The sequence below is a fragment of the Linepithema humile genome, chromosome 6 (assembly GCF_040581485.1).
Source record: "Linepithema humile isolate Giens D197 chromosome 6, Lhum_UNIL_v1.0, whole genome shotgun sequence".
Classification (NCBI taxonomy): domain Eukaryota; kingdom Metazoa; phylum Arthropoda; class Insecta; order Hymenoptera; family Formicidae; genus Linepithema; species Linepithema humile.
Genome location: NC_090133.1, coordinates 15,316,917 through 15,338,539, shown reverse-complemented (window position 1 = coordinate 15,338,539; position 21,623 = coordinate 15,316,917). Strand labels below are relative to the sequence as shown.

The window sequence follows — 21,623 nt, the reverse complement described above, 5'->3', positions numbered from 1 at the left end:
TAATTTGATATATTGTGCTGTAAAATAAAGTTTATAAATAATATCCAACATATCATATAATAATATATACATATATACATATTAGTGCATTCATATTATTTATTTATTTATTATTAAATCCTTGAACATTATAATTACTTATTTTATATTGTCTTTGTAATTATATAATGAGATTTGCTAGATATCTATACTTATATTTCTGAAATTTAAATCACAACTAAACATAACTAAATTCTATTTGTAAATCAAATATTCTCTATACAGAATCCGTTTATAAAATTTAAAAAACTTGTACTTGTAATGGTTAATTTAAGCAAATATAAAACACTGGCTTGATTTTAATTTATATTTTCTGAGAAAAGAAATAAAATAATATATCCAATAAAATAATATATCCAAAAAATTCACGTTGCAATAAACATGAAAAAATGGAAAAATAAAAAAAAAATAATAAAAAAGCGGGTAAATAAGAGAATATGAAAATCTCGTAAAATAAAGAAATCTAAAAAAAGCGAGAAAGCGTGAAATAAAAAAAGTAATAAAATAAAAATATGTGAAAAAATAAGAAAAAAAAATGAGAGAATTGCAGATAATTACTTTGTACTTTAAAAAAAAAAATATATGTTAAGGCTTGTGCATGAGTGGAAAAGATTTTTTTAAGTAGAAAGTAAACACAGCTCTGAATAAATATTAATAATATTCATAAAAGGGCCCGAAGGTAACTATAGAGCGGTGACATTATCAACTGATCCAACTGTACTGGAAGTACACAAGTATTGTAATTTATCACTGTACTGTTTTATAATAGCTTCGTCGGTGATAGTCATCGGATCGAAAAGAGGTTATTTGATCTGAAAATCCAAATGTCTGCATGTGATAACAATGTGCAAGTTTGTTAAAAAGAAGACTGATTTCACGCTATATCCGATATTCTGAATTAACACGAATGTATTTAATAACATCGTGAAGTGCATAATTTAATTCTGATACAACGTGACTTATATATTGTACAGTGCATACGTAGTCACTTTTAACGGAAAAGAAGTTCAATGAATTAACAATAATTCTTGGTGTTAATTGTTGAATTATATGAACTTCAAATAAAAAATTTATTTCCAAATATGTGGGCAGACACCATCCTTATTGTATTTATCAGTATATGTACAGCGTTATTGGATAAAGGTAAAAAACATAAAAAGCAATATTTTCATAAATGTATTTATAAGTTGAAAAAAAAACAAAATAATTTATTTAATTTATTTATTTGTTCTAATATATTTATTTTATATATATTGTTTAGGTTTGACATGGTTAATGGTGTATAGAACTGAAAAATATCAAAAATTAAAGGCTGAAGTTGAAAAGCAGAGTAAAAAATGTAAGTCTACAAAATATCTATGAGGTATTCAAGATATTTATGAGGTATTATATGAGGAATTGTATATACAAAAAAATATCTGCATAAAGTGATTTTGTTTGCCAGTAGAAAAAAGAAAAGAGGCTCATGAAGACTCTTTGGACAAGCAGCAGAAGAAGAAGATAGAACGCGAAGAGGAAAGATTAAAGAATAATAATCGAGACTTATCTCTTGTAAAAATGAAATCCATGTTTGCTATTGGATTTGCGTTTACGGCACTGTTAAGTATGTTCAATAACATATTTGATGGACGAGCTGTTGCGAGATTACCGTTTGTTCCAATCAGCTGAATACAAGGTTTATCCCATAGAAATCTTCCAGGCGATGATTATACGGAATGCTCATTTATATTTTTATACATATTATGCACCATGAGTATCAGACAGGTAAATTTAATTTGTTTCTTTGAATACATTTGGTTATGTATTAAACATATTTAAAAATAATAATAATTTTAATAATTTTAATAATTTTAATAATATCTCAAATAAAGATTTTTATTTGTATTTGCTAAAAGTTTATGATGCAAATGATCAAAATGTATTGAACTATGCATTGAACAAGAATTCCAGTATTGTATTTATTATATAATTGTATTTATTGTATTTATTATATATTGTATATTTATATATAATATATAATAAATATATTATATTTATTATATATTATATATAAATATATAATTATTATATTATTATTATTATATATTGTATTTATTATATAATTTATTATATAATTGCTCAGAACGTCACATTAGCTATTAATTTATTGCTGGTAAAAGTATATATTTTATTTCACGATGTTTTCTGTGCTTTTGCATTTTTTAATATTTACATTTTTTATAATTTTTTTGTGCCATCTTTTTTATTTGGTAATTCTTCTGCTTCTGTAAAAAAAATTATGTATTATTATGTAAATATTAAAATTTGTTTTAAAAAATAATAAAATTATAATAATAATAAATGTAATTTTATACCATCCAGTTTTCTTTTTCTAGGAGTATTTACTCCTTTTAATAGCAGAGGAATCGACATACGTCCTTCTATCTTTTTTATATCTTTCAAATCATTAACTATTAAATATGGCGGATCAGCTATAAGGTCATCATAAAATTATCAAAATTATGTAAACACATGCGTACGTGCGCAAATAATTTTATAAAAATAATTATTTTAAATTAAAAGTAATTAATAAGAAATATCAATATTTTTACCGTTACTTTGCATGCATCCTATTATTTCAATTTTATCTCCCTTTATCAAATCTAGATCGCTATACATATCATAGGTAAATTCCAGAATATGAACTTCCAGCTTAAATAAACCATCTGTTATCGACCCACAACCAATAATTTTATTCAACTTATTATTAAAAATTTCAGAAAAGTTGGTTTTAACATATCCTTCCAAAACTGAAATATGTAAATGCATGATAGTGAAAAAAATGTAAAAAGCTTGAATTTTATTAGTATTATCATAATGTAAAAATAAAATAATTATTAAAGAAATAAAATTTATAAAATATTTTGCGTAAAAAAAATTTTCTAAGTAGCATTTTTGGAGAATTTAGATATAAATAAAAATATAACTAACTAATGCGATCGGTGCTATTCAAAACGTCTTTTATTTGGATTGCTTTAGGTTTACCATTTAATGTTTTTATTGGTTCGAAATATCCAAGATTGGATACAATCATATTGCTACGGATTAATAACTCGTATTGAACGTTTCCATTATTAAATAGATTATTTTTTGGTAATCTTGCCTGTGCACCATCTATGTGAATTATCTAACAAAAACATTTAAATTTAAAACATAAATTAAAAATTTTTTTTTTTGAGAATTTTTTTTTATTTAGAACATTTTTTTTATTTCGAACATTTTTTTTTATTTAGAACATATTTTTTACTTTATTTCTTATAATATGCCCCCCCCCCCAAAAAAAAAAATTTAAATGATGTGTCCTTAATTCCTATTATTATTTAATTTTATTATTATTATTGAAATTATCCCAATAAAGAAAATGAAGCAGTGCCAATTTATTATATTTACACTTTCCCATTCGAAATTGACAAAATTGACAAATGGATGTGTTCAAAAAGTTCCAGGCTTGATAAATAAAACATATTGTATTTATTTTTAATATTTATTCTATACGATCTTCTTAAAAGTAGTTCCCTTTCTGTACAATGCACTTATGCTAACGCTTTTTCCAGCTTTGGAAACACTTTTCATAGGCTGATTTTGATTTTGAGAAAGAAGAATAGTAAAAGAGGAAGTAGATGATCAACCTATAAAAAATGTTTCTGAAGCTAGAAGAAGCGTTGGTATATATACATACATATAATGTATGTGTGATTAAAAAATTCCAGGCCTTGATAAATAGAACAGGTTGTATTTATTTTTAATATTTATTTTATACGATCTTCTTAAAAGTAGTTCCCTTTCTGTATAATGCACTTATGCTAACGCTTTTTCCAGTTTTGAAAATACTTTTTATAGGCTGATTTTGATTATATTAATAAAATTATTTATCAAAGCCTGGAACTTTTTAAACACACGTACATTGCGGATACATTATATATACGTAGGTATGCATGTATGTACATTTGGTCACAGGAATACCTTAACACATGAATTTGCATAAGTATCAAGGCACATTCAAATTGCCTGCTTCGATTCTACATACTTCTTGCATCATGACTGTGATTATGCCTCACGTGTGACATATATCAAAAAGTATGATTATTTGTTTAATAATATGTCACAATAAGTATATCATTTAATTATATTATTTACTTTTTATAACTGTATTTTGATATATTATTTAGCGGATAATTATTGTCTTTGACATATGTCATACAAGAGGAATAATCATAATTATGATGCAAAAAATATGTAAAATCAAAACACACCATTTGAATGTGTCTTGACTTTCATGCACATTTATGCGTTAAAGGCATTTCTATGACCGAGTGCACATTGTGTACATATAGTGTATATATGAATATTTACATGATTGGACATCACATGGTGTTCCACATTTTTTATATCATTCCATGCAACTATTTGTACTCTTTGTCCTGAATTATTATTAAGATAAAATTTGTAAAATTTATATTGTTGGTTGTTTCCTACTAAACGTGGAGATTCTATGCCGTCCACATAGCCTACAATTTCACTGTAAAATAAATAATAATTATGCAAATAAAATAAACCTGCCCTGGTAGAAATTCACTCTAGGCCTTATTATGGCCCCGACTAGCTCGCCAGTCATCAACTCGGGCGTGATACTGGCAAATTAGTCGGGGCCACATACGAAATCGTCATAAATGGCTGTGCTAGCGCCACAGATTCACCGCAATACTGGGGCGACTGGGGCTGTGGATTGGCACTATCTAGGCTGCCACTTAGACCGTGTTTGTTCTAAACGGACCCTTACTAAATTTATCATGGTAGGTTTATGAAAGGTAGAGCCATGGTAATTTTAATAAGGTTCCGATTAAAATTACATTATACGTGTGTACATGTGCGCGTGTATATTTATGTGCGTGTGTTAGTGTATGTACACACACGCACATGCGCACACATATACATACACGAATACATACACATATATCAATTAATATATAAAATATCTAAAAAAAATTTGTATATGTTTATTTTATTTGTTTACTGCAATTATTTATAAGCTTAATGCGTTACATAAAATGTGTTGTTTATTTCTATATACGAAATACAATTAAATAATATTATATATATATTTGAAAAAATATGTTGAAAAAATGAAATTATAAAACTACAGAAATAAAAAAAATAGGCATATTTAAATTCAAAATAAATTTTCAACATTATTCGATTCATCAGAATAAATAGACCCAGATTCTTGTGACTGATTATCTGATGATACTTGATTAATAATTGTTGCTGATTTTGTCCGTGACTTTCGGTAACCTTCCCAATCCTTAGCATTGGTAAGGACGACACTGATGGCCTTGATTAAAAGAGCATGAGTTACTGTTTCCCCAGTCAAAGTTTGTTTCAAATAAACTTCTAGAAAAAAATATCGATGCAATTAAATAGAGTTTAATAAGTTAAAATTTAATAATTAATTAAATAAATTATATATGTATACAGGTGTCCGGTAACTTGCAGACCAACGCTCGTGAATAGATAAAGCACTATAAACTGAACAAAAAAGTTCTTTACCATTTTGCGCGAATCGCGCGCTTATTCGTCAATCTTTTTAATTAATATTTCAATAATTATTGTAAGAATTCAAAAATGGTAAAAAACTTTTCTGTTCAGTTTATTGTGCTCTATCTGTTCACGAGAATTGGTCCGCGAGCTATCGGACACCCTGTATGTCAATACCTTCTATACATGAGTAAAATTCTGTGCTCTTGAAAACGTATTTGTGTGGAATATTTTTTACCGCTGTGTACATTATTGCAACATTTCTTGCAATACAATGTTTTATAATATGCAATATATTTCGGCTTAAAGATCTGCTGAAATCGAGATAACGATGAATGAATTCACACTAAAACAGAATTATTTATAAATTATAGGATAAACATCAAACAGATATAAATGCTGTTGTATGCTAGTATGTATGTGTATGTGCGTTTGTAGTACTCACAAAACTTTGTTTTAAATTACGGTTAGTATTCAACTGAGTATTAAATGCGTTGAATTGATCATTTGTTTCTAGTGGAAATTTAATATTATGTTTTCAAAAATCCAGTTGACTCTGCTGTATAATAATTATTATCAGTAGTTTTCGTTGCTTCATTATACATGACTATAGCTTTTAAATTCCGAATTTCATATCTGATTTGTTCTAACTTTACAAGTATTAAATCGGCTTCTGAAATAAATAACAATATTTATAATAATAATAATAATAAATTATATGTAACAATTGCATAAAAATAATTAATTTTGGATGTTCAAACATACTTTCTTCACTAAGTGTGGTAAAGTTGATTAGGTTTTCACATTCTACTCCATGCAAATCTGAAATTTAAGATTTTTATAATAACATTAAAAATACAAATATTTATGTTAAATTTCAAATATTCCAATAGTTACTTTGTGAATTAAGCGTTAAAACAGGAATGTCCTTATCCATTACAACTATCGATTGGCTTTTATCTTTTAAATCCATACTCAAAGTATCCTCACGCTGAAGAATAATCTTCTTATCTGGAAAATAGTAATAATCATGATTTTATATAATTATTAAAATTATTACAAATTATTAAAAATTGCAATAGTTACACAAAAATTTATAGAAATCATTTTATATAAAGTATTAAAAAATAACATAAATTTACAAACCAATGGGTAATTGGGGCATCTGCACTATCCTTGAAGATCCTGTATTTAGACCCTTATTTTGTTTTTTCGTATTTGTTTTTTTAAGACGTTTTAATGTTTTATTTGGCTCTGAAAAGAAACAAAAAGTAGAACAGATCAATTTTTATTAATTCGAAAGATTGTTGGATAATAATTTTGATATTTATTTCTTATTATATAGTTATCATGCGTTATAATTGTAATTTACCTGAGACTGAGTTAAAAGAATTTGAGTTTTTGTCAGACGTCATAAACTTTGATACGAATGCTGCACTGTCATTCAATGCTTTCTTTTTATAAAATTCTTTTTTTGCTTCTGATTTTTCTTTTGGATCCTCGTCAGAAGGCAAAGAAAAAACAAACTCCTGGGCTGAAAGTTCGTCCAGTTTCATTAAAGCTTCATCGTATTGCTCTAGAATGCATAACAAATTGCTTTAATTAAAGGACATTAAAATTATATATATACATGTATACATTACATGTATATATGTATACATATGTACATATGTATACATTATTTATTATATTAATTTATTATTAATTTATTTATTATTTATTTTTATATTAATTTATTATTATATATTAATTATATTAATTTAATTACTTACTTGCTTCGCCAACGATCTTAACCGTATAAGTAGGCCAAGATTCTGGTGCATCAAAACAATGATTTACAAAATCCTGTAAAAGTTTCGAAGTATTTTCATCGTACGGTCCTGGCATAAATTTTGTCGTGAGTTTAAGTCGCTTTTGGTCCCATGAGATCCATTTCGACGGTACCACGTCAATTTCTTTTTTTCCAGACTTTGGACCTTTCCTTATAAATTGTACTAACTGATATTTGTGCAAATAGTCTTCGTCCTCACTCATCTAAACAACGGAAAAAATATTCAAGCCTTGAGATACTTATTCCTATTGTTATGTATAGAAATAAAGAACGCCTTATTTATTAACATTCAACTATGAATTCTGATCTTAATGCAAACTTGACCGAATATTGAGACTAACTTTGATGAAATAAAAAAATTGTGCAAATAACTTACCTTCAGTTTCCACGATATTTCGGTCTTCAAAGAATAATATCGTTGATAGTTATTACACAAAATTGTTTCACCCGTTTGACTTGTTTGTTAATTAATATAAAAGAAATGATAATATGTGCAGAATAAAAAGCACACGGTCACGCGCATCACACGGGCTTATGAAAAACAAAGTAACGAAGGATGTAAATATATAAGAAACATTTGACAATTGATCAGTTTTACGGTTTCACCAATTGATGTCGTTCCGTGTTTTGTACTGTAGCCACGGCAGAAAAACTATTTAAAACTATTACTATTACTATTACTAAACTATTACTATTACTTAACTATTACTATTACTATTTAAAACTATTTTCGCATCTGTGATCCATGCATTGTTGTATCTTATATCATTGTGTGCGGAGCTGTATACACATACACAGTCGCGTCGGGCTTGAGGGAGTCAGGGTTGCACTTATTAGATTATGTTAGAATAATGTAATAAATTTGTGAAATAAATTTGGGCAATTACAATCGTAATCCCAAAGGTTTCGTTGATTACCGCGTGTAAAACTATAATCGATGTATTTAATAAAGGAAAAAATAAATAAAATAAATGTACCAACAAGTATTATGATTTACTTATGTCTTTTTGTCTTCACAAAATTATTCAGTTTTTCCATACAAAGATTCAATCTAGTGTAAAAGAGATATAGCAAATGTTCTTTCATTAGTTCCATTAAGATTTAATTTCAATTTAATCATTTTATGTGCGATATCATGTACGGTCATAGTTTTTCTTCTTACTGCATCAAAACGAGATTCTAATAATTCCCACATGTTTAAAACAGATGAATTTATTGGATTTGTGTAAACAGATTTTTTTATTATACAAACATCGCCTTCAAGTTTGATTTTGTTATTTTCAACATACATTTTATTTATCGTACATATACATCCCATTTTTAGAAGAACTGTATTATCTGGCGCCTTATTTGTAAGTAACATATTAATGCACTGTAAAGCTTCTATATTATTTCCATTTTGTTTAAGAATTGTCACTACTAAAGGAGAAGGTACTTGATTGATGCAAGTTTTTTGCTCACAAAGTCTTCGAGCTAATTGTGCGACTACATTTGTAGGTGAACGAAGCATGTTTTTTATTTTTCCTAAATAACTCTCAAATGCAAAAGCACTTATAGACGATAAATTGCACTGTGTATTAAAAACGTCATCTGAAATGTGAAGTAAGTTGTGAACATTCATAACCATAAAGTCTGGACCATAAAGATCTTTGGATTGTAAAATAAATTTGTTCAGTAAATCTTTAGCGGTAGGAACAAAATTTACTGCATTTTCTGATGACAGCATACGACAAGCTGCATGAAGCAAAATAAAATGTTCATATTTGTTTTTCTCTAAAATTCTTTTTAGCAAAATAGGGCCAGCAAACAATAAAAAAAATCTGTATTCAGTAGCTTTAAATTTTAAATAATCTGTTATTGGTCTCATTTTTCTATCAAATTCAATCGGTTGTTGTCGTTTTATTGTTAACATTCTCATTGACAGTTCTTTTCGTTGATTTTGACTAAATTTAACTTTTAGATTAGTTGACATCCATGCATCTATTAATCTTTTCATCACACCTAAATAGCATAGATGCATTGAATCTAGAATAATATCATTAATTATATTAATTGGCGGAGTTATGAATAAAAGAGGCGATGCAGCATTGTGATGATGTGGATCGGTAAAGTTACGGAAAGTATAGTCAGTGCGTTCTGCACAATTTGTTTCTAAAAATATCATTGTTCTGTTATGTTTGATACCTTGAATTTCACAACGTTCACAACCGTGTGCTGCATTGTACCCTTTTATGCATTTCAAGTAAGACCGTGCAAGAGTATCGCATATAAAACCTTTAATTTTGATTTCAAAGTGCCTTTCTTGTATAGAAATGCCATGAACTAATAATTTATTTAGTTCCATTATAAAATCTTTCATAAATTCATGGATATATTTTGGCTTTGAATTTCCTGAATAAATTGCGACAACAAATGGGCTATAAATATCAGGATTACATTGTACTTTTACAAGTATTGGCCACACGTCGTTTACACTTGATTTGAATAATTTGATACCGTCAATATTAATTAAAAGATATAAAATATTTGCATAATGTAAATCTAAATTTATGCAAGTACGCAATCCCTGTTCGATACCAAAATAAGCATATTGTCCTTCGGTTTCATCTAAAGCGAGCATTTTAGTTATAAAATAATGTGACTTGTTTGTCTGTAAAAGAGTTTTAGATGATTTAGGTAAATTTGGCAATACAGGATTCAGAATGCTTAGTAAAGAATCTAGTGTCGAGTGAGGAACTCGACATCCAATGGCCCAAGAACGTAACTCAGCTGAAATATCGTTTTGATTTTGATGTTGTCGAACTTCAATATCTACATCACCATTATTGCTGTCAACGCTGCCGTCAGATTTATCGCTAATGTTATTAAAATCAATATCAAAGTCACTATGGTCTCCAGAGTTAGTTTCCGAATTATCATTTTTCTTTTCATCGAGTGTATTATAAAGGTCAATTGCAGTCTCTCTTCCGTCTTCGGTTCTAAAACTTTCCTCGTGGTATTTATTACACTCGGTCGAACTATCTTTTTCACTATGACATTCACATTCACCAATATTATTTTGATTATTCCCCGCATTAGATGAAGATTGTGTATTAAAATTATTTGTTGCACTTAACCTATTCATAGCTTTTAATTTTCGTTTGAATTTAATAATTTTTCGATATTTTTGTGCGGTTAATCTATCCGCTAACAATTTCATGTCTCTATCCATATTTGGAAGAAGAAGTGAATTGTTATATTTTTATAAAACGTAGCGGGAATAAATATAGTTATATAGACTTATAATAGACTCTATAATAGTATCTCTTTCAGAAACAGTTTGAGAGAAAAGACTAGCGGACACTATATGGACATATAAAACATAGCGCCAGACAAAACTCTGGGCCATACCTAAACCCTTCTAATTTTCTTAGATAGGCTATGATTTGGTAAACAAGTAAGGCCAAACTTTTTTTTTCCTGGCAGCAAAGACTGGCGAGCGCTACTGATTAAACATAGCGCCAGACTAAATATCATTCTGGGCCATACTATAGCCTTTCTAAATTCTTTTAGATAGGCTACGTCTTGGCAAACAAGTGAGGCCCATACTTCTGTCTTGGCGTTAAACTGGCAATTTCTACCAGGGTGTGTAATAAATATTTAAATTAAATTATTCAAATTAAATATTAAAAATAAATATCAAAATTAGGCAAAAAAATTTTATACATTTTTTTCAAAAAGCATTTTTAGAATTTTTAGTATAATTTGTATACTTACACAGTTGAGTCAAACATTTTAATGTTGTCAAGAACTTCATTAGGAGTTAACAAATTTTCAATATTTAAATTTTCCGTTTTTAAATCTTCATCAATACTTTCCATTTTTTTTTCGTATAATTAATTTTTTTGTTTTCCATTTTCTCAATTATTCTATGTATAATAATAAAATTATTTATTAAATTTATATTGTAAATAAAAAAAGTTTCACTAAATTTATATTTATAAATTTATTTATATATATTTGATTTATATTTGTAGAAATATAAATTTTTAATAAATTTTTTTTATTTTAAATAACCGTCAAAATAACCTTCGCTATCAAGCTATCAAACTATCAGAATAATCGCGATAACCAATCAGCGTCGCGGAAAAGCATCAACAATACTTCCGATACATTCGAGTATCGATCTTTCATGCCTTTTCTAAGAGTGGATTCAAGTAAATGATTTTTTTTATTCCAAGTAAATATTTACTTGAATCAAATAATTATATTTTTATTCAAGTAAATTATTTTTTTTATTCAATTAAATATTTATCAAAATCAAGTAAATATTTATTAGCATTAAGTAAATATTTATTAGAATCAAGTAGATATTTTTTTTATTCAAATAAATATTTATTTAATTCAAATAAATAATTATTAGAATCAAGTAAATGTTTATTAGAATCAAACCAATATTTATTAGAATCAAGTAAATATTTATTAAATTTTAGTAAATATTTTTTTATTTAAGTAAATATTTTTTTAATTAAAATAAAAATTTTTTTTGATTTAAGTAAATATTCATTAGAATCAAGTAGATATTTATTTGATACAAGTAAATATTTTCTTGATTTAAGTAAATATTTATTAACATCAAGCAAATATTTATTAGAATCAAATAAATATTTTTTTGACTTAAGTAAATATTTCTTTGATTAAAGTAAATATTTATTAAAATCAAGTAAATATTTATTTGATTCAAGTAAATATTTTTTATTAATTTTTGGTATAAAATTAAAGTACATTGATGATTTAATTTCATACAAATAACAATCTCCATTTGAGAGATCGACTTTGAAAGATATTCGCAATTGCTCGATGATATTTGTTAAAATTCATTTCTTTTAAATTTCAAGTACATAATTACATTATTTAAAAACTTTAAAGAAATGAATTTTAACAAATATCATCGAGCAATTGCAAATATCTCTCAAAGTCGATTTCTCAAATGGAGATTGTTATTTGTATATAAAATTAAATCATCAATGTACTTTAATTTTATACAAATAACAATCTCCATTTGAGAGATCGACTTTGAAAGATATTCGTAATTGCTCGATGATATCTGTCAAAATTAATTTTTCTAAAATTTTTTAATAATGTATGTATAAATAATAACAAAAAGATAGCAAATAATTTCAGCATTAATGATTTTGTGCTTTGACTTATGTATAATATTTTTCTTACATTGCCTGGATAACTTAATATTGAGCTAATAATTATAATTTGATACTCTATTTACAATTTTAATACTGAAACCGTTTTAATATTAAGCTATATAGCCAATGTAAAAAAAAATATTATACATAAATCAAAGCACAAAATCATTAATGCTGAAATTATTTGCTATCTTCTTGTTATTATTTATACATACATTATTCAAAATGTTTAGAGAAATTAATTTTAACAGATATCATCGAGCAATTGCGAATATCTTTCAAAGTCGATCTCTCAAATAGAGATTGTTATTTGTATAAAATTGAAGTACATTGATGATTTAATTTCATACAAACAACAATCTCCATTTAAAAGATCGACTTTGAGAGATATTTACAATTGCTAGATGATATTTGTTAAAATTTATTTCTTTAAAATTTTTAAATAATATAATTAAGTACTTGAAATTTTAAAGAAATAAATTTTAACAAATATCATCGAGTAATTGAAAATATCTCTCAAAGTCGATCTCTCAAATGGAGATTGTTATTTGTATAAAATTAAATCATCAATGTAGATTAATTTCATTGATTTGACTTATGTATAATATTTTTTTTTACATTATTTTAAAAATTTTTTACATTTATTTATTTATTTATATACATACTTTTTCTAAACGTCTTTTCCTTTTTCTACTTATTTCTTCTTAATATTTCTTTTTTTTTGTTGTTCCACTTTTATTTTGTTCCTCACTCTCTCACTCTCTCTCTCTCTCTTTCTCTCTCTCTCTCTCTCTCTCTCTCTCTCTCCCTTGTCGTTTTTTTATCCTTCAATAAAATTTAAGAAATTAATATATATTTATAGTGTAAGTACAAGCTGTATTATAATGAATATTTAATTATATATATATATTCCGGTGAAGCATCCAAAAAAAAAGTCAATTTATATATATATATATATATATATATACAGGGTGTCTGGCAATAATCGCCCCACCGGTCATATACAGGTAGAGGAGGTCAAATCGAGTAGAAAAGTCCTTTACCATTTTTTAATTTTCATAATAAGTACTGAGTAATTAACGAAAAAAGATCGGCGAATCCGCGCGAGTAAAGCGCGCGCGGTGAGAAGGACGTCCCACTGCTACGCGATCACTAGGACACAAGGATCTAGCGTTACGCGCCGCTCGTATGTTGCCATTGTCATTTGTAGAGCGCTCCTCCCAACGCTTCATCGCGCGCCTAGTGATCGCATAGCAGTGGGATGTCCTTCTCGCTGCGCGCGCTTTACTTGCACGGATTCACCAATCTTTTTTCGTTAATTACTTAGTACTTATTACAAAAATCAAAATATGGTAAAGGACTTTTCTACTCGATTTGACCTCCTCTACCTGTATATGACCGGTGGGGCGATTATTGCCAGACACCCTGTATATATATATATATATCTATTAAGTAAAGTATAATAAGAAACAAATACATTTTTTCAAATTTATTCTTTCTCATTACATATTTAGCATTATATAATTTATAATAATAATAATAATAATAATAAAGGATTGTTCTCAACACATATTTCACGCTATGATTTGCAAGAAGGGTTAAGGTTTTAGAATTAAATAGTAATAAATTATTATTATTATTTATTTAATTAATTGCAAACATTTTGCAAGAGCAGTCGGGAGACGTCACGCTAAATTTCATAGAAATACACATACACGCACGCACGCGCGCGCGCAGATAAATGCACACACGCTCGCACGCACACGCACATCCAGCGTGACGTTTCCCGACTGCTTTTGCAGAAAGTTTGCAATTAATTAAATAAATAATAATAATAATTTATTACTATTTAATTCTAAAACCTTAACCCTTCTTGCAAATCATAGCGTGAAATATGTGTTGAGAATAATCCTTTATTATTATTATTATTATTATAAATTATATAATGCTAAATATGTAATGAGAAAGAATAAATTTGAAAAAATGTATTTGTTTCTTATTATACTTTACTTAATAGATATATATATATATATATATATATGTACAACGCATGTTTTGGGACATCTTCTTTTTATTAGTTTTATGGGGACTACATCACTTTACAAACAACAGGCAATTTGAAATTTTGTTTATAGAGCAATAACAAAAAAAATATTGGCAATTTTATAATCATCGTATACTTTGAGATTTTTTGAACAAAGGTATTATTTGGAGACTGTCCTCAAATTATACGGTCGACATACCTGACGGAAATGTCCTCAAATTAAACGTTTTGCCTCAACCGTTTTGCTTTTTAGAATATTATATTTTTTCCTCAAAATAATTGTTTTCCAATGTTTTTTAAGCATATTTTATAAATATAATATATTAAGTACTAATTTCTTTTGTTGAACGTATTTTTTAAATCTGTTTTTTAGTCTATGTTTCTTAAAAGAATAAAAAAGTAAAAGGAATGGGGCTGAATTAATAAATATATAATAAAAATAATCCTTTGAATACAACATGCAATCTGATGTCGTTCTGATTATTGCTAGGAATAATTTTTATTAATTTTAATTTTTTTAACTTTTATTTTTTGATACTGATAATTTGTGTAAAAATATAAATTAAAAAAAATTGTTGGATATATATGTGCCCATATAGTCTATGCTTATAATTTTCACCAAATATCTATATGTACCTATAGTACTTAAAACATTGGTAGATCCATATTCCAGCAAATAAAGCGAATCTAGCGAAAAGAGTATTGAGAAACGAGATAGACAAATCTGGCGAGAAATAAGTTGTGAAAGACTGCTTTATATGCTTTAGTACCAGTGACAAATAATAATAAAAAAAGAAATAATTACAAGAATTTCAAGTCCGTGAAAATTGCAGTCTTTGAAGTACATGTTGGACAAAAGTATCAAAATGTCCTCAAAGTATACGCACGCTCGAAAAATGTCTCCAATAAATACTCTATATACCTATATATACAATATACATATCTATATGTACAACGCATAATTTGGGATATTTCCGTTTTATTGGTTTTATGAAGACTACATCACTTGATAATGCAATATAAAATTTTATTTATACTTTAAGATTTTTTGAACAAAGGCTTTGATTGGATACTATCCTCACATTATGCGATCAACGTACCTCAAATTATGTACGATCGACTGTCCTCAAATTATATGATCGGCATATGACGGAAATGTCCTTAAATTAAACGTTCTATCTCAACTTTTAGAGTATATTTTATTGTTAAAATAAATGTTTTATTCCAATGTGTTTCAAGCATATTTTATACAATTAAAGTACGAATTTCTTTTGTTGAATATTTTTTTTGTGTCTGCATTTCTTAAAAAAAAAATGTGTGAATATAAGAGGGTAATAGAAAATGAGCAAAATCAATAAATATGTGACAAAATTAAATTTTTGAATACATCACGCTGTTGCTCTGACATTTGCTAAATTATTTTTATTAATTTCTATTCTTTTATATTAATAATTTTGTGTGAAAATTTTAAATTTAAAAAATTTGAATACATATATGTGCCTATTAGTGTCCCTTATTTATAATAATAAAAAAAATTTTATATTTTTTTCGGTCTCACCCTTTAAAAAGTTTGCAATTGGTATTACATAAAATTTCAACTCTCTAGATTCTAGATTGCAAACCAATTGCAAACTTTTTAAAGGGTGAGACCGAAAAAAATATAAAATTTTTTTTATTATTATAAATAAGGGACACTAATAGGCACATATATGTGTTCAAATTTTTTAAATTTAAAATTTTCACACAAAATTATTAATATAAAAGAATAGAAATTAATGAAAATAATTTAGCAAATGTCAGAGCGACAGCGTGATGTATTCAAAAATTTAATTTTGTCACATATTTATTGATTTTGCTCATTTTCTATTATCCTCTTATATTCACACATTTTTTTTTTTAAGAAATACAGACACAAAAAAAATATTCAACAAAAGAAATTCGTACTTTAATTGTATAAAATATGTTGAGATAGAACGTTTAATTTAAGGACATTTCCGTCATATGCCGATCATATAATTTCCGTCATATGCCAATCATATAATTTGAGGACAGTCGATCGTACATAATTTGAGGTACGTTGATCGCATAAAGTGAGGATAGTATCCAATCAAAACCTTTGTTCAAAAAATCTTAAAGTATAAATAAAATTTTATATTGCATTATAAGGTGATGTAGTCCTCATAAAACCAATAAATATCCCACGGAAATATCCCAAAATATGCGTTGTACATATATATTTGTATATTGTATATATATATACAATACATAGAGTATTTATTGGAGACATTTTTTCGAGCGTGCGTATACTTTGAGGACTTTTCGATACCTTGAAGACATTTTTATTTTTTTATGCATATTTTGAGATCTCTATATGATTTTCATTGCACGTTATTTTACCATTAACTCTGCTTTTCAATTACACGTAATTTATATAAAAAACAAAATAAATTTAATTAATTTATATTATTATCCATTTAAAGTACTAGAAATTAAGATATTTGTTTATATTATCAAGAAATTTTCGTTTATACGGATTACTGAATTTATAATAACATTAAAACTATAATGACCTAATGATTTTTAACTTTCATGTTAAGCAGAAATCACTTAATAAATTCATTAAATAATTGTATGATAGTCAGTGTATAGTTTAAGTACAAATGCTATAAAATAATACTAATTGGCGCCTACATTTAGTCAATATCATAAATTGCAGTCCTCAAAGTATATGTTAAACAAAAATATTAAAATGTTCCAAAGTATACGCACGCTCGAAAAAATGTTTCAGTATAAGTATTTTGTGTCACAACGCATGTTTTGTTCCTTTTTTATTGATTTTGTAGAGATTATATCACCTTATGGTGCAATGTGAAATTTTATTTTTACTTTAAGACTTTCGACATACTTAAACAATTTGAAATATGTATAATTTAATACATTTGATATATAAATATTACTATAATATATAATATATATTTAAACAAATTTTTTATTGTTTATTTACTGAACGTAAGTTTAGCTGCAATAATAAACCAAATTACTTTTTCCGCGATAAAATTCTGTGTAAGGTTCCATCCCGTATAGTATTAAAAAGATTAGTAGGCCCATGTTCAAGCGGACAAAGTAAATCTAATGAAAGGAACATTAACGAGTATAATAGCTGATGAAGCAGCAAGGAATTGGAATGAGAAAGATTGTTTTAGTAGCATGTGGTGACTAAATAATAAGAAGAAAAAAATTAGTTGCAAGGGTTTTAAATGTGTTTTTTCTTATTTTTTATTATGTATTACATAATATATATATGTAAACTTTTAAACTTAAATATAAACTTTTTAAAAATCTGAAACATGTGATTAAATGCTTTAGATCTCAACACAATCAATATCTAATTAAACAAAAACATTGTAGTTAAGCAAAAATTAAACAAAAACATTGTAACCAAATCCAGATCTAATCTAATATTATAATTTAAACACACACAGATCTAATATTATAATTTAAACACTATAACCTACAAATTTTGAATGATAGTTTTATTTTTTCTTAAATAGTTAAACTTATTAAGAATAAGAAAATAAAATTTTAATTGTAGACACAAAAATGAAATTGAAAACATTGAGAAAACTTCTTGAAATGATAATAAACTTATAATATTTTATATTTTTGTAGTAAATTCAGCGTTTTTCTTATTTAAGTATTTCTTTTTTCTAGCTTTTTCTTTGCGCTGATTGTCAATCCAGGATTTTAATTGTTCAGGAGTCCTCTTTTTCAAGCAATTATTTTGATAAATTAAAGCTCTACATTCCTTTAATGATGGTAATTTAAGCAGCTTATGAATATCACCAAATTTTTTTTTAATTACTTCTTTTTCTTTTTCCGTCCATCTAATACGTGTTACTGATCTTTGCTGTAAAGCTGTAATTAAAATATAATTTATTATATATTAATAAAAGATTTTAAATTATAAATTATAAATTTTTATTATATATAAATTATTAATTTTTAAAAATTAATATTATATTAGATAAAAAGTAAAGGTATAAATTTAAAAAGTAATAAATCAATAATATTAAAAAATTTTTTTACAAACTTACAGCTTGAGAGATGAGTACTGGAATTTAAGATTTCATCGTCACTGTCGTCATCATAATTTAATTGACGTGTGCAAATACGTTTTCTTGAAGATCCTGATTGTATTTTATTAATACTAACATTATTATTCCTACAAAGATCATCGATAATCAACGAACCTTCTGTTTGTACATTATCGTCTTTGGAATCAGTTTCATCATTTTCTTCATTGCTATCTTCTTTTTCATCATTATCACCTATTGCAGCTTGCAGTAAGCGAGATATTTCAGTCATATCAATCAGTCCATTAGGGACTGATTGATACGATACACATTCTTGTGGATTTGTTTGTCATGTCCCATAAAATTTGCTAAATCGGAAACTTGATTTTCCTCTACTCGCAACATAGCAGTGTAAGTAGCAATATGCTTTGGAAGCATAGTTCCTCGCAAACTGGTAGGTATTGATGCACCACAATCATCAGCAAACTTTCGCATTACAGCACAAGCTCTGACATAACCTTTTTTTGGAGAATCTGCTCGAGGTACAGCAAAGACGTATTTATTTTTTGAATTTACTCCAGCTTTGAAACGATATTTGAGTAAAACATCGATGTACGAAATTAAAAATGTATGCAATAATACGGGAACAGTTCTTCCTAACTTGCCTTGTATAGTTAATCGAACAAATTGTTTGGCTTGTCTTTGAGACTCTTCTGATATGTTGTCAAATACGTCAAGATTGAAAATTTTGTCAATCGTCTCTTGATTTTCATAGCTTTCAATGGAGAGTCTTTCAATTTCACCGGCTCTTCGTCGATTAAACATTTGGACGAGAATAAGACTGCCTTCTGTTAACATTTTCCATGCACTAAGATCAAACTCTTTTTCAAGAATTTTCATAGCCTCCTCACACATATTTTTCGTATAATTATACAATTTTTGAATATCTGATTTTGATGGAAGGACAATTTGTTTTTCTCGACGTTTATTTGTCCGATCCTCTATAACTTTTTTATTAATTGTTACTGAATAATCATCATCAAACAATACCATGAAATGATCAACAGCTTTTTTTCCATCAAAATCTTCTTGTTTAATATATTCAGCAGCTTGTATGCGAGCACATTTTTTTAACATTGTTCCCAGAGTAGTGGCATTATAAGGTGTTTGAAAAATCTGTAATTCTGAATCATAATTTGCACATACTTTAACCGCCTTTATAACGTCATCATAGTATCGAGGATGAAAAATGGATGCAAAATCAGTTATTTCCTTGTTAATTCTTTTGATTGCCAATTTAAAACGACCAAGAAGACGTAGATAATTTCTGATCATATCGTACTGATGAGAAAGTGTGTATGTATTGCATAATTTATTTCCGAACAAAATCAGAAGCTTATCGTATTTAATCGATTTTGAAACATCATCATCTTGAAATGATGGAAAAATTTTTTGACGCATTACATCATTAGCATCACAATGTATATATCCCATTAACTGTTTCCCTTTCACAAGTTGATTTTTTTGACCTTTCTCATAAGCTGGGTTACATTTCTTGAAATGTATTCTTAAAGTTTTCTTAGAAAAAAATCCTTTGCAATGACTGCAACATACGTAGCTTTCAACCGTATTTTTAAATTTTGTTTGAGTACGTCGACAAGTTATGAGAACTCCTGTATTTAAATTGGCATCGGTGTTATGAAGATAATTTCCATATTTCCGAATTTTTTCAATAATTTTGCGTCGTTCTGGATTGCCTTTTGGAAAATGCATAAATTTTTTAACATCTAGTTCTTTTTTGTGTTTTAATTCCAAATGCCGAGCAAATTTTGTTTGGAGCTTTTTGCAATAAGGGCAAAAATATTGTTTAAGTAAATGATCTTTGCTTTGAGAAACAGGTACATAAATGTCACGAATATCAACTGAAGGTGCATTATTATTAATGGAAAAATTTAATTTATCATTTACGTTAGAATTTGTTTCATTTATTGTAGTGATACTACTGCTTGGTACATAATTCGAACTATCTTCACATTTGTTATCTGCCGTTGTATCATTGTCTTCTTTTGAATTAGACTTTCCAATAATGTTAGATTCCATGTTATTTTGGTATGAAAAATTCACAATGTGATCGCAAAATTTTTCCCCGTTTTGATTATATTATCAGAATTTTCGATAACTTGTTCTTCAGTAATGGAGGAAATATTTTTTTCCGTGACATTTGATTCCATACTTAAATTTTTTAGCCAATCATCTCCGACAACTTTCATAATTTCTGACACACCGCTAGGCGAACTACTTTCAATAAATATGTTGGTTGAATTTTGATGAATTGCAGATAAATGCATATCAAATTGATTCTCTGTCGTTGGTGGTATTTTAATAGGTGTCGAACAATTAGTGTCTTTTATAAAGTTAGAATATCGTGTTTGATTAGGTGATAGCAGTGATCTCGATTCATCTTTTCTATTACTCATACCGTTGTTAATATCGTCTAGCTTTCTTTGTAAAACTGTATATGAATCTAAAAATTAATAATTAAAATTTGATATCAAAATGTATGTAAAATATTTGCTAATAGTAATAATAATAATAAATATAATCAAAATACAAAATAAACAGTCATCCGTCCCTAAACTATACTTACTATAAAACTTATCTAATAGGTTATATTTATAGATTATTAGAATTAACGTACCATCAGTGTTTAATAAACAGCATTCATATGACGATCCCTTTAATTTAACAAGACAATCTTTTCCTTCAATAATTTTTACTTTTTTTGAAAGAGTTACAAGGCATTCTTGGTTATCAAATTTTATTAATGAATACATGACTGCAAGAAATGTTTGGCAAGTATATATTATCGACTTTCTTTGATT

The 21,623-nt window shown here is 26.8% G+C and overlaps 1 protein-coding gene and 1 long non-coding RNA gene across 3 annotated transcripts; one reads left to right on the top strand and one right to left on the bottom strand.

The window, feature by feature from the left end:
- Nucleotides 1-290: 290 nt before the first annotated feature.
- LOC137000795 (uncharacterized) lies at nucleotides 291-2,619 on the top strand. Of its 2 annotated transcripts, XR_010890980.1 has the most exons (4): nucleotides 291-1,182; nucleotides 1,301-1,378; nucleotides 1,484-1,803; nucleotides 2,415-2,619. It is a non-coding gene; the product is annotated as an uncharacterized lncRNA (long non-coding RNA). The 2 variants fall into 2 exon arrangements; XR_010890979.1 differs by lacking the exon at nucleotides 2,415-2,619 and having other exon boundaries at nucleotides 1,484-2,046.
- A 4,758-nt stretch (nucleotides 2,620-7,377) lies between these two features.
- LOC137000423 (uncharacterized) lies at nucleotides 7,378-10,896 on the bottom strand. Its single transcript, XM_067356880.1, has 3 exons — nucleotides 8,586-10,896; nucleotides 7,821-7,844; nucleotides 7,378-7,647 (listed from the first exon to the last, which is right to left on the bottom strand). The coding sequence occupies exons 1-3, from the start codon at nucleotides 10,653-10,655 to the stop codon at nucleotides 7,378-7,380; spliced, it is 2,364 nt and encodes a 787-aa protein (XP_067212981.1). The 5' UTR covers nucleotides 10,656-10,896.
- Between the last annotated feature and the right edge of the window lie 10,727 nt (nucleotides 10,897-21,623).